Below are 15,150 nucleotides of genomic sequence, written 5' to 3' on the forward strand. Positions count from 1 at the left end.
GATCGTGATATGGAAATCAAGATAAAGAGGAAATTTTTCCTTGACTCGCCTTAAATTCTTTATGTCATAATGTCGGAATGTTCATATGAGTCACCGTAATATAATCCCGGAAATTATATTACCCTGATTCATATGTGCATTCGACATCATTTCATATAGTCAAGGTGGCGTGTCAATCAAATCAACCACGTGAGATTAAGGTAGAATAAGAGTTAGATGTGAATAGGAGAGATCGAGTATAAATGCACAAGTAGTCAAGTAATTCCTACTCCAAGTCTATATGCCGGTTGTAGTCTAGACTCACTAATGTACCCTATGACTCGGGGTTGACACCAATGAACTTTAAATCCCTACAACCAACGCTCTGATACCAATTGTAGCGACCCGACAAAATCGTCATTGACGGTGCCATCTACTTAGGTCCCGTTGCGTGGTCATAGTCTCTATATGAGACGCGTTTGACCAAAATCATGTCGCATTCATTTGAAATGTACAAAACTTGCAAAGTTTAGTTTACAAAACGGTTCGACAACAAGTTTAAGTTTACAAAAGTTATAAAGTGTAAATGAAATAACTTGCGACATAATTAGTTTAAAATCACGGTTTGCTATAAATAGCAAAAGTATGTAAGCTTTAAGTTTGAATCCAAAAGCGCTATCCCTAGCGTATGCATGTATACTTGACTCCAAGCAAGTAATCAAAGTGCGCGGAAGCATAAATCAAGTAGCCAAGTATGAACCTGAGAAACATATAGAAAACTGTCAACGAAAGACGTTGGTGAAATCATAGATGTAGTAATAAACGTTATTTTTGAATCACAAGATTTAGTATTTCCATAAAATTGATCATCCAATAGTTGCATTCCAAAAGTTTGTTCGCGAGCACCCAATTATCAATGCTTAACATTTCTCCCATTGAACCCCATCACCTTAGTGTTAGAACATACACTGATTCTCGAAAATATATTTCATTCGTAAACGGTAGCGAACCGTTTGAATGAGGGTTTGTCAAACCCATATGGATCCATACAACATAAGTTCTCGCTTACACCCGGCAAGTGTAACTAATGATAATCGAATTGAGGATTTTTGTTCTAAACTCGCTGTAGAATGTTTGTTTCATCGAACTTGTGTTCAAAACATAAAAGTAAGTAGTACAAGATGTAACAAAGTATATGTTTCTCAGCCCACGATTTAAAAGTATAAAAGTTGTTGAAAAGGTGGGACTATGATCTCACCTCGAGTGCAAGAGTATAATAGTACTTCACAAGTAACGTATGCAAGAACGAATGCTAGTCTTGACCTAAACAAATAAGTTTGTATCAATATCGGTAAACACGGTCGGTCAAAGTGTTCAATTAGTCCTATGGCTCGTTACGACTCGATTAAGTAGCATGTGAATCAAATTATCACGTTTCATGCAAGATACAAGTATAGAAGCGAGTTAGAAAGATTGTATAAGTATTCGGTTAAGTTTGGCTAAAAGTCAAACTTGATCGGGTCAAAGTCAACGAAAAAGTCAACACGTTCGGGTCGGGTCCCGAACTATTTTTCTGAGGTTTTTAATCATATATAAGCATGTTGGTCAAGTTTCATGTTAATCGGAGGTGCGTAGCATAGTTAGAATTAAACGAAAAACGACAATTTTGGACAGCCCCTGATAGTTCATCTGGACGGCGTCCAAAATGGCTGGACGGCGTCCAGTATTGAAGGCCTGGACGGCGTCCAAAAGGCTGGACGGCGTCCAAGTCTAAAGGGCTGGACGGCGTCCAAGAATCTGGACGGCGTCCAGATCTGTATCCAGGCCCTGTTTTGCTGCAACAAAGAAATGCACGAACCAAAACTCAAACAATCCCAATTTATGGCCCGCAAACAATCAAAACATGTATCCTATATCATCGGGAAGGTATTTTGACAAAGGATACAACTAACCACATATCATCAATCGAGTTTATCATTTACAACAACAAAAACCTCGTCAAGAGATCGTTAAATATTCTTAATCAAAGTCTCAAGTTCGCAAAATGCATTTCATGATTCGGGAATCCAATTTATACATATGATATGCCGTTTTGAAGGTAACGAAACATGCAATACAACTAAACACTAACTAACAATGTTTCATGGCATTCAAATCATCAAAAGTCCATTTTAAGAGCTATCAAACCCTAGCCAAGAATCACAAAATCAATAATCATGTTAGTGATATTTTTCCAAATCAACCTACACACCAAATTGAAGCTAGTGATACTAGTAACACAATTAAAACATGAACTTTAACAATTTAACAACATTAACTCATCCAAAATCTAAGATTAAGCACACCCATTTCAATTGTTCATACAAGTTACTCAAAACAACAATTCGAGCAAGTAAATCATATATTCATGCTAGACACGAGCCATAGACACTAACTAACACCATTTCAAATCAAAAGACGAATTTAGAGAAATCTAGAGTTTTAGAAATGTTACCCAAACGAGATGAAGTTGGTATCAAATTGTAGAGGATGAAGAGAGGATTCCAAATACGTAATTTGTTTTGATGTTGGCCTCCTAGATCGAATTTAGATGATGAATGATTGAATTGGGTAAATGTGTGTGTGTTCTTGCTAGAGAGAAAGAGAGAGATGGAGATGATTGAATGGTGGTGATTGGGGTGGACTAGTTGACCTAGTCAACTAGTTTTTCCCGCGTCAATTTTAGTCCCTCGAGTTTAGAAGCGGGTGCGGGATTTTACCGAACGAATATTTTGAAAACGCTCGAGTAAACGAGTGATGTTATAATTAAATAACGGAAATATTATGAACGTTAGTCAACGGAAACTACGAATTTAGATAACGGAAGATATTATCTAAAAAAAAAACCGGATGTTACAATTGTAATACTCGTTTGATGTTTCGATGGATATTAAGCAAGTTAAATTCAAACTTATATGATTTTAAAATAAACGGTGATTCGAAAATGAGTTCTATAAATTTTTCGCTTACTAAAGATGTATTTAGGATCTAGTTATTAAATTTTAACATTTTTTATATTTTACCCAGAATTGAGAGGGACAGTTGATGTAATTTTTATTTAATAAATTAATGATCAAATTTTATACCATAATGACTGAAATAAATAAAGATAATTATTATAAAAATATGGAATTTTTCTGAAGACTTTTTATTCGCCACTGAGTGAACAACGGGGCACGATATAGCAGTCCGTGAAAACTGTCAGTAGATATAATTGGCTTCTATAATTGTGCACGTTTGTAATTGAATTCAAATTCACTTACTTATTAAAGTGAAACTGTAGTTGATTGATATTGTGTATTATTACATTAATTTATTTTTAACATGTATCATATATATGAATATACATATGAGATATTAACCATTCCACTAGCACACAACACCCACTTCTACTTCCTGCTCCTTCTTCCTCTTCGTGAGTAATAATCATCACAACCACTCGTGATCACCACGACAACATCACCATAACTAGTTTCCTGTTTGGGTTCTTACTCGATCAAACCCACATGATACTTATTTCAGTTATTAGTAACCACCATGTATGGCAATCATTGAAAAACTCATTAAACCGCCACCATGATTAACTTGTGCTTTTGTTTTCGTATTCCTTCGCCAACCTTGCCTCACCAAAACCACCACCTCTCTCTTTACATCACTCTCTATCTAAATATCTCTCTACTATCTTCATAACCGAGAACCACCACCGGAAACCATCCCTTCAACCTTCAACCACCGTGAGCACAAACATCACCAACCACCTTCGCCATTTCTTTTTCTTCTTTGTTTTTCTTTTCTGTCTAAACCGATCACTATCATTGCACCGTCCATGCACCTATATTTTTTTCGGTATCTGTTTCGGTTAAGAACTTCACCACAACCACCCTATAAGACGCCACCCCACTGCCATCCGTCGAGGTCAACACCACAACCACCACCTGCGGTTTTCATCCTGCTGCTCGATGTGATCTGTTATGGCTGTTACTATCGTGATCGTTATACGATGGCTGCATCGTCCCCGTTCTCTGTCCTAACGAGCCCAAATCCAAACTCCTTTATGCTACAGCGACGATGAAGAATGATGATGTTAACCTGTGATAAATGACGATATGATGATGTCTGTGCTGCGTAATAATGATGATTAGTGTAGCGAGAAAAATGATGATGATTGCGTTTTTTTTTTCTGTTTGTGTCGGCTAACAAGAAGAGAGAAACAGTCCGTTTATTTTTGTTGTGGGCCGAGATTCAATCCAAACTTCTGTGGGCCGAGGGAAGTTGGGCCAATTAATCCATTAGGTATTAGGTTAGCGGATCATGATATATTTATTTTTCTGTTTAAATGATTGGGCCGAGAAATGGATTATACAAATATAAAGCGGGGTTTAAACAGATAAACGAGTACAGCAGAATGGTTAGGCACATGTCGGGGTAACTAGAGGTCTTGGGTTCGAGCCCGGGCGTGGTCGTTTTTTTAAGACTTATCACATTAAGGTAGTTTTCTAATGTTTCTATTATTATTATTATCATCATCATCATTATTATTATTATTATTATTATTATTATTATTATTATTATTATTATTATTATTATTATTATTATTATTATTATTATTAGGGATTGTTATTAATACAAGTATTATAGTTATTATTATCATTATTATTACTAAAACAAGTAGTTACCATTTATTGTTATTATCATAATTATAATTACAAAAATGATTATTATTATTATTAATGTTGTTACTAATATTATTATCGTCATTTAAAATATAATCTTATCATTTTTATGTATTATTATTATTATTATTATTATTGTTATTATTATTATTATTAAAAGTATTGTTATTTCATTAATGTTGTTACCATTATTATTATTATCTATATAAAAATCAATAAACGTAGTTTTATTAAAATCTTAAAAATTATTAGTATTAGCATTACTAATAATATTATTATTAGTGCTATTATTATTGTATTATTACTACTCGTGTTATTATTATTATAAATATTATCATTTATATTATTAATATGAACTTTCATTATAGGTATTGTTACTACTAAAAGTTATTATCATTAATATTATTTTTATTATCTTTTTGTAATTCTTAAAAACTATCATTTTCATTATTATCAGTAATATCTATATTATCATTATTAAAATAATTATAATTATGAAAATAAAAGTTTAAAAGACTTGGTTAAGATAATAATTATAAAAATTGAAGATTTTATGTAAAGATATATTTAATATACTTAACTTAACTATACTAATATTATTATGTACAAAATAAAAATATATAAATAAATAATAAAACTTATATATTATTAAAGATATAAACTACATCACTAATAATAAAAAATATATATTTATTCGATTACAAGTATATGTTTTAATACATATATGAATGATATAGGTTCGTGAATCTAAGGCCAACCCTGCATTGTTCAATGTTGTCATATGTATTTTTACTACAAAATACAGTATTGTGAGTTTCATTACTCCCTTTTTAAATGCTTTTGCAATATATATTTTTGGGACTGAGAATACATACGCTGCTTTTATAACTGTTTTACGAAATAGACACAAGTAATCGAAACTACATTATATGGTTGAATGATCGAAGCCGAATATGCCCCTTTTTGCTTGGTAACCTAAGAATTAGTAAACCGATCTACTAATTGACTCGAATCCTAAAGAAAGATCTATTAGGCCTAACGAACCCCATCCAGTGTAGCGGATGCTTTAGTACTTCGATGTTGTTTTATATCATGTCCGAAGGATTTTCCGGAATGATAGGGGATATTCTTATATGCATCTTGTTAATGTCGGTTACCAGGTGTTCAATCCATATGAATGATATTTTTGTCTCTATGCATGGGACGTTTATTTATGAGAACTGAAAATGAAAATCTTGTGGTCTATTAAAATGATGAAAATGATTATTTATGTTAAACTAATGAACTCACCAGCCTTTTGGTTGACACTTGAAAGCATGTTTATTCTCAGGTATGAAAGAAGTCTTCCGCTGTGAAATTGCTCATTTTAAAGATATTACTTGGAGTCATCCATGACATATTTCAAAAGACGTTGCATTCGAGTCGTTGAGTTCATCAAGATTATTATTATTAAGTCAATTATAGTTAGATATATTATAAAATGGTATGCATACCGTCAACTTTCGATGTAATGAAAGATTGTCTTTTCAAAAACAAATGCAATGTTTGTAAAATGTATCATATAGAGGTCAAGTACCTCGCGATGTAATCAACTGTTGTGAATCGTTTATAATCTATATGGACTTCGTCCGGATGGATTAGGACGGGTCTCTACACACTACAGTTAGTTTGTTGAAAACAAACTCAAATTGTTGTCCAGACTTATGGTGCTCCGCACCTAATGACGAAAGCACCATATAAATAAAAATGTGAAAATAAACATCAGAAAGTTTTTATGTGTTACGGTGAGCCGCACCTGATTTCTGGTGAGCCACCCCTTAAGGCATGGACTGATGAAAAGTTGCAAAGTTTACCCAAACGAGTTGCAATGGTTCATAAATGGTTGTTTTCTTTACATGGACGTTTTGGGACATGTTTAAGTGGTTTATTAAGGTATGAATGCACTCTTTCAAACATGTCTATAGCAAAGAGATGTGTCATTTAATCATGACTCATTTTGAAAGTTTGCAACACTTCATTGCACATTTTGACCCGTAATAAATTTATATCTTCATTCATTGAAGAAGGGTTCCAGATTTTTGATGATTCCAACTATACTTTCAACACAAAACTTTCAGATTATACTTTCTAGAATTGCAATGAACAGATATTCTTTTGGTCAAGAAAGATTGGTCATACTAGTCTTATTCTAATAGTAATTTCGTGTAACCCGTGACCTAGTGGGTCGAAATACTCTATTAAGAAAGTGTTCACACGATTCTAGTATAAATCCGGTTATTGATTCTAAACCAACTAATCCATATTTTCCTACAAAACCTGATACCATAAAGGATATTGAAGAGTTAATTATACCGACTGTCCATGTGCTTTACACAATATTATACCGCTTGTCCCTAACTTTTAAAATTACACCGTTAGTCCCTATGGTTTTAAAAAAGCTCATCACTGGTCCAAATCTTAACTTCTGTTAACTTATTACGTTAAAATATGACATGTGATGCGCACATGATAGGCATTTAGGTAATTTAACGACCCACTAGCTAGAATATATCACACAAATTAAGAGTTCGTTTTTCCTTCGCTGCTACCATCAATTTTAGAAATTAGAGTTTGATCATGATTCAAACAGACGGTGATCAGGTGGTGGTTGATGGCGGCTAGGTGAGGTGGTGATGTGTTTATGTCTAAGGTTTAGAGTTTTAAATGAGAGCATGTGAAACTAGAATTAAAGGAGAATCAGAAGTTAATAAAATTTGGAATGAAGAAAACTGCCCTAATTTCTGAATCGATTTGGGAAACCAAGGGATATATTCTAGCTAGTGATTCGTTAAATGACGTAAGTGCCCATCATGTGCTCAGCACATGTCATCTTTTAAATGGATTAAGTTAATAGAAGTTAGAAATTGGACCAATGATGAGCTTTTTTAAAAGCATAGCGACTAACGGTATAATTTTAAAAAGATAGGGATGAGCGGTATAATATTGGTTAAAGCACAGGGATCATTAGTATAATTAACTCGATATTGAATTTTATGTGTGTATTCCATATCTCACGGAAATCATATATGCATCAAATATAATCGGCTAAACATGGTATGCCTAACAAACTACCTTATAATTTGGGAATTGATATACATGTGAGATACACTAAACTAAGCAACAATATAATCTAAATACTATACAATAGATATAATCTAAATATAGAACATATATCATCGTTGAAAAAGCGTTTCATTATCATATGAAAAAGCGTTGGATGCGGAAAAGTCATTAGACTGTGAATCTACTATTGTTAGATTGTAACATTTCATTATCATAGCAAAGACATTACTCCGTATTTCGAATGGTATAACAAGAATATTACAAACTTTACAAAGAAAAAACAAAGCCAAAAAATTTGCAGTAGGATTATCCACAAGAATCTCTTTATGGTTCATGGACTAATAGCTAACTTTCCACTACCATCACATGATTTACAAGATCGAGACGACAGACATTTCGAGCAGTAGCTCCATTTCTTCGGTAGCCTAGTATAGTCATGTTTATCAAAATTAGTTCGAACAACCACACATGCTTTTAAATGAAATAAGAACTCAATACGTACCCGGCTGTGTATCTAGTAGCCATATTCTTTGCATTCAATCTGGCTTTTTCAGCACTACTATCTGACATCCTTTTTAGTACAAATCCTTCGCCTTTACATTCAGGACATAGCCCTGAACCACCGCAATCGTCACAAGTTCTTGTTGGTACAGCCTGTCGTTCAAATAAAGCCAAAACAATCAGAACAATCTAACCAAAAAATAAAATAATAATAATAAAATAATAAGGATTTTTCTAGCGGTCCTTAGGGTTGTCTATTAATTGCATAAAAGTATTGTACATAGCAGTTACACATTGATGTTAAAAGTGACGGTTATTAGATTGTGCAGGACTTTTAATTATGCAAGTTAACGATAACTAGGAGGTACATAATATAATTAGGAGGTACATAATTACGTTTACCTTGGCTGTCTCTATAGATTTAGTTCTCCTAGCCAAAAGGGTGGCTGCTGCACGTACAACAGTAGCGGCCACTGCCACCGAAGCAGCTGTTTCCGGTAATCCAGATGGTACTACTACTGTCTTTGTTTTTGTTGGAAATAGATTGTACGAACTTCTATGAAACGTGCAGTAGTCTTTAAGCTTCAATTCTCTTGCTGTTTCATACCCAATAAGTAATTCAATATATGATGGCTGATAAGAGTAGACAATTTTATCTCATTTTTTTTTTAAATTATTAATAGAATAATTGAGACTTATGGTGATTGGTACCCTGACTAAAGGATTCAATGAAATTTTTTTAACGGCTATTTCGAGTCACCCACAAGCGTTAGGAGGAAACTTTTCACACACCTTCACCGCACCGGGTACCTGGTGTGCTTTGGATTAAAACAAGTGACTTAGGGCATACACCTTTAATCACCACAAAAGAATCCACGAGAAAACTTCCCCCTGGATTCGAATTTGAACCTGCGCCAATTAGGACTCAGATCCAACCCAGAACTTATACCACTCAGGAAATGCCTCGGTGGTAGGATTCAATGAAATTTCAAAAAATATGGTGTAAAGAGGTCTCTGTATCAGGGGTGGATGGGCCTTAGGCCCAGAGGTAGCCCAGGAAACCACTCAAACAAGTCCAGTTAGTGTTAATATATTTGGACTTTATAGGAGTGCACCATTAAACTTTTATTTTTATTTTTTTTGCACCTTTCAGGCCCAATTTAAACTTTTGTAAGGCCTTTTAGATCTTTATACAAACAATACTTCTTCAATTTAGTAATCAGTACGCAATACAATTTCATCATCTGAGAAGCAATACAGTTTTTAATTTGTTTCTTTCTGTTTTTCGTTTTCCTACACGCTAACTACATCATTAGGTTAACAAAAGAAACCCAAAACGGGTAAAAAAGTAAAGTTTTCATGTTAAGGCTATCCGGAGAAGGTGGAAGGTGAATATTTTCACTTAGACTTACATGGTCTAACCGGGTTATCACGTGACCGTTTCTAACGTTTTTTTCCTGGCCACTCTAAGATGTGCTAGTGAGGTTAGAACCTAAGACCCCAATCACTAGGCTATCTATTTACTAATATATATATAACAGCAAAAGGGCCATTTGCCGTTTTCATGTATTAAACGTCGTTTTACATTTGTCGGTCAAAAAAGACGGCTTCACCACAGCCATAATTCCGAGCCTGCCAATTAAATTGGGCCTTGGCCCAATGGCCATAATACTAGTTCTAATATAATTAAAAAAAAAAAAAAGTCCAATTTTGTCAATCTTTATTTCCTCCTTGCAGAGTCACCCCCTTAAACCTTTGAAAAATCCAAATCAGTATAATAGTATTGTGTTTCTGTCAATCTGACATTTAGGACTAAACCAATCATATTAAACATCAAAAAGCTAACAGTTTTGTTCCCAATTTCACAAGCAATTCCTCAACAACCATCCACATTCATTAATCTTGTTATATACTTATATATGTTTTTTTTTTTTTGAAGGCAAACTCACACACACCACTACACGAATTAACCACGAAATATATATACAAATTGTCCTAAGCAGGTTTCGAACCCCCAACCTCCTGGTTGAAAGGGCCACCTCGATACCGCTGGGCCAATGGCCCTTTGGTTATATACTTATATATGTAACATCCTAAAGTCAAAAGCAAAGCTTTGATATAATATCTAAATAAAAAGACTAATTTACATCATACTGGTGCCTAAAGGCTAAGCTCCTGGACTTCGCAGAAAGTAGGGTCAGGATAAGGAAAGTATCTAGATGGAGTCAAATTTAAGTTGAAAATTACTGAATACCCCCTTGATCAGTCTGACTTACTTGATTATATCGTTTTTTGTAAAGCAAATTGTCGAACGAAGCACATATGGAGTTGTCATCTCCTTTTCATTTGCTACCACTAATATCGAATGCAACTGTTTATTAATCCTAATATTAACTAACCTTAAATATATTATAATTTCAAAATTGAAATACAATTTACCCATCCTCATTATGTAATTTAATCATTTGACACACATTCGATGGGCCGTGTATACATGGGTTTAAGGTTTAATGGTAATGGTAATTATACATGATACCTGAACCAAATTATGGTGAAGTATAAGTATCTTTCAACCAAAAAACCAACCAAAAGTTCTTGCAGTTTTACATAAACTTCAATTATAGTTTAATTAATCATGTTATAAAGTAACAGAAGACAAACATACATCATAATCCCTCATAGAAAGTACATGAATTCTTAATTGATAGAAAGTTATGTAGTACAACAAACAGAAAACGATTTATAATTGGAACAAATTAATTAAAAAGACAGTATTCAAAAATGGGTTTGAGAAATTTAGAAAAGAAAAGGTGTTAATGATCTTACCAGTAGATAATGAAGCAACAGGAGTGATTGACTGCAAAGAAAGCTCCATTTTTCAGTGGCGCTATTCTTGTCCGAAGAAATATCTTACAACATGTAGATTTCTTTCATCTTGTATCACAGTATCACTTATCCTCATATCTATACCAGGTGGTGTGAAATGACATATGTACCCTTTCATTATCAGATGAAAATAGGAAATAGTTTTTTGCATCTAAAGATTAGTTTATTTCATAATGCACTTTAACTTTAATTGTCAAACAAAAATGGTATACAAAAATGATTATACCGTCTAATCCTTTTTTACACCCTTTTTTACATGACTGTATAGTAATTAGTGATATGTTGATAGTAAGTCTCAAAGTTTAAACCTCACTATCAACATATATAAAGTTTTAACCTCAATATCAACATATTTTGAAAACAGTTTTCGAAAACTGTCACGGGAATCGATTTAGGCCACATACATGAGTAAACTCGCTCACCTAAGGAATTATATTACTTGATACATAAATACATAAATTTAGATAATTGAATAGCATTTATTGATAAATAGTGACTTTTCCAAATCATATTACATCCATCTCGCCATCTCGGTGTGTTTGTGAAGCAAATCTAACTTGGTTCAGAAATATTTAGTTCAAGTTAGTTGAATGTCAAATATTATCTTCTCAATCTAATATCCAACTATATTATTTTGAGATCAAACTATATTATTTTGAGACCCAAACTATATTAAAAGGGTAAACAGCATCAAAGACATTCAAAAGGAAAGAGTCAACATAAATAACCTGGTGCTGAATCCAAATTTAAATAATGAAATGCAGTTACAAGTTTCCACAACAGAACTGTTAACCATCAACCAAATTCATAACATTAGTTTTAGTTTCAAATAAACCAATTCTCCAGCACCGAATGTCACATATAAATTCATAACGCCTCATGTGTCATAACTTTAACAACATGATTTATGCCAATCTAGCTGTATAAATCATCATCATCAGCAGCTCCGCCAGCAGACGCAGCAAACGGGTCAGAGGCAACCGCAGACCCGTTGTAGCATCTGGGAACCGGAATTCCGACCCAAATCCCCGTGACTGCTGCAACGTTTTTGAGCAAATGCTTTGTACGTCAGAATCGTCCACTTCAGGTGCAACATAGTCATAAAGAACTGCAGCACATGTTGCAAAAACCGCATCACAACCAGCCAATGAATCAAATGCCTGATATATTGTTAAAACAAGTCATTTCTAAATTTATGTCGCACTTATATATAGATAGTAATAGCAACATATATAAGCTTAAAAAACTAAAAGTTTAACAAAAGGCAAACACCATTATAATATAAAAGCATAATTGTAGAAAATATATAGAATTATACAAAAGTTCCTGATCGTTTAACTACATGGGTGATACATTCAACGGGCCTCTGCCAAGTAATTGCAACTAAAAGAAAGTAATGCATTTAGATAGTAAACATGTTCATAACAGTTACCTTAGACTAATATCTTCATAAATCGAGAACCGTATTTAGACTCACGCGGATCATAATCGACAGCAGATTAGAACAATTCTCCTGCTTGTGGATTTTTCACTTCGTTGATTCAGCGGTGTAGCCTTGAATGCCTTCTGAGTTGTTTGTCCACATTTTATAATCAGGAACCGTAGATGTTCATTCAAAATTCAGTATTACAACTTTTGGTGACACATGTGAATATTTTAAGTCTCAAAACTGATATGGGTTGCATGTGAATATACCTGCTTAGCATTTCAAATTTTGAGATAATAAACTCTTCAATACACTACCACAATGGCTCTTGAAATGTTCTATATACATACCATGTAATTACCTACAACAAAAATCCTAACATGTTGTAACATCCCTGATATTATGATGGCCCTAGGTGTAAGGTCATTGGAAATTAGGGACTAAAGGTGTGAAACTCTTAAAAATAAAATACAAATTCTGGAAGCTAGATTAACTTCTCATTCTTAGATAAAAAAAAATTAAAAGAGAGAAAAAGAGAGATAGCAGGTGACGAGCAAAGGAAAGAAAAAAAGAGAGGAGAAAGTGAGTTTTTAACTTTCTTCAAATTGGAGATAGGAGTTGGTGATTTTGTGCAATTAGAAGTTGGTTAAGTCTAAGAGTGTAGAGACTTGTGAAGAAATCACCTTCTCTTCATCACCCTCATTAGTAGGTAAGAACCCTAACTTATTTGTTTTCTTATGAATTATGTTAATCTATGTTAGTGGGTGTTGTGATTAGTTCATGTATGATGCAAAAACATCATGGATGAATTAGGGTTTGAGTAATTGTAATCAAAATATATGATTTTAGTGTTTGTAAATGAAGATGGTGATGATGATTTATGGTAAAAATCAATCCTTCATAGTGTGGTCAATCAATGCTTAGTGAATTGGTGTTTTGGGTAGGGTTATGAGTTGAAAATTGGGTAAATGATGTTAAACCCGTAGCTAAGAAAAACTGCACAAAAACATGATTTTGTAAAAGTCGTATCTCATCAACCGTAGCTCCGTTTGGGGCGTGTGAGCACTTTTCGGAAAGGTCTTTAAATATCCTATCCAATGAATAAGTTTTTGATAACTGAATATGTAGCGACCCCGACAAATCGTCAAGTGACGGCGTCGACTACGTGGGTCCCATTACCTGGTCATAAGTCTTTATGACAATGTTTGACCAAAATATGTCACCCTCATTTCAAAATAAAGATTGTTTTCAAAGTTTACAAGAATTGTTCAACCAAAAGTTAAGTTACAAGGTTATAAGTACATTTGAAATCTAGGCGACACGGTTTAAAGTAAAGTCAAAAGACGCTCCAAGTAATGCATGTATACTCGACATCCAATGCAAGTATCAAATAGTGAGCGGAAGCATGTATCACATATCGTGCAAGACCTGAGAAAAACATAGAAATCTGTCAACGAAAACGTTGGTGAAATCATAGGTTTAAGTAAGTAAGTGAGTAAAAGTAAGTAAGTCGAACCACAAGGTTTGCAAAGTTGAAATAATAGTAACACATTCTAAAAGTTAATATTCACGAGCACCCAATTATCAAAACTTAACATTCCGTCCGTTGAATACCCCATCAATTAGTGCTAGAACAACACTGTTTCCCGAAAATATATTTCATCCGTAGACGGTAGCGAACCGTCAAAGATGAGGGTTGTCAAACCCATATGGCCATATAACATAAGTTCTCGCTTACACCATCTGATGTAACTAATGATAATCGGATTGAGGATTTTCGTTCTAAACTCGTATGTAGAATGTTTGTTTTCCCGTTCTTGTGTTCACTTAGTTCAAAAGAATCGTTTATGTTTTCTCATCCCAAAAGTAAGTTCAAAAGAGTAAAAAGTGGGACTATGATCTCACCTTGAGTGCAAGAGTTAATAAAGTACTTCGACAAGTACACGCGTGCAAAGACAAAGCTAGTCTTGACCTAAACATATAGGTTATATCAATAACGATAGTCACGAAGGGTCAAAGATGTTCAATTAGTCCTATGGCTCAATACGACTCGATTAATATAGCATGTGAAGCAAATTGTCAAGTTTCATGCAAGATACAAGTATAAAAGCATGTTAGGAAGATTGCATAATTAATTGGTTAAGTTTGACAAAAAGTCAAACTTGGTCGGGTCAAAGTCAACGAAAAAGTCAACATGTTCGGGTCGGGTCCCGGACAAATTTTCCATGCTAATTATTCATATACAAGTATATTAAAACAAGTTTCATGTGAATCGGAGGTCGGTAGCTAGTCAAACATTTCACGTTAAAAGGGACATGGAGGTCAGAATCTGTCCAGGCCATTTGGCGCGCCGCGCGGGGTAGGGTGCGCGCCGCGCGACCTGTAGTTCAGCTATTTTTCTGTCTTTCAAACTATGCACGAGCCAAAACCAATTCTAACACAACCCTTGACCCGCAAACACTTATAACGCCTATCATACATCGTTGGAAAGGTATTTTGACGAGGAATGCAACTAAACACATATCATCAATCAAACTTCCACTT

General features: G+C 34.0%; 1 protein-coding gene across 1 annotated transcript; it reads right to left on the minus strand.

Annotated features, from left to right (window-relative positions):
* Nucleotides 1-7,980: 7,980 nt before the first annotated feature.
* Nucleotides 7,981-11,248, minus strand: LOC139877317 (uncharacterized). The gene is made up of 4 exons (XM_071864729.1): nt 11,121-11,248; nt 8,697-8,890; nt 8,296-8,447; nt 7,981-8,218 (listed from the first exon to the last, which is right to left on the minus strand). The coding sequence occupies exons 1-4, from the start codon at nt 11,167-11,169 to the stop codon at nt 8,125-8,127; spliced, it is 489 nt and encodes a 162-aa protein (XP_071720830.1). The 5' UTR covers nt 11,170-11,248; the 3' UTR covers nt 7,981-8,124.
* Between the last annotated feature and the right edge of the window lie 3,902 nt (nt 11,249-15,150).

Source organism: Rutidosis leptorrhynchoides, chromosome 11 (assembly GCF_046630445.1).
Source record: "Rutidosis leptorrhynchoides isolate AG116_Rl617_1_P2 chromosome 11, CSIRO_AGI_Rlap_v1, whole genome shotgun sequence".
NCBI lineage: Eukaryota > Viridiplantae > Streptophyta > Magnoliopsida > Asterales > Asteraceae > Rutidosis > Rutidosis leptorrhynchoides.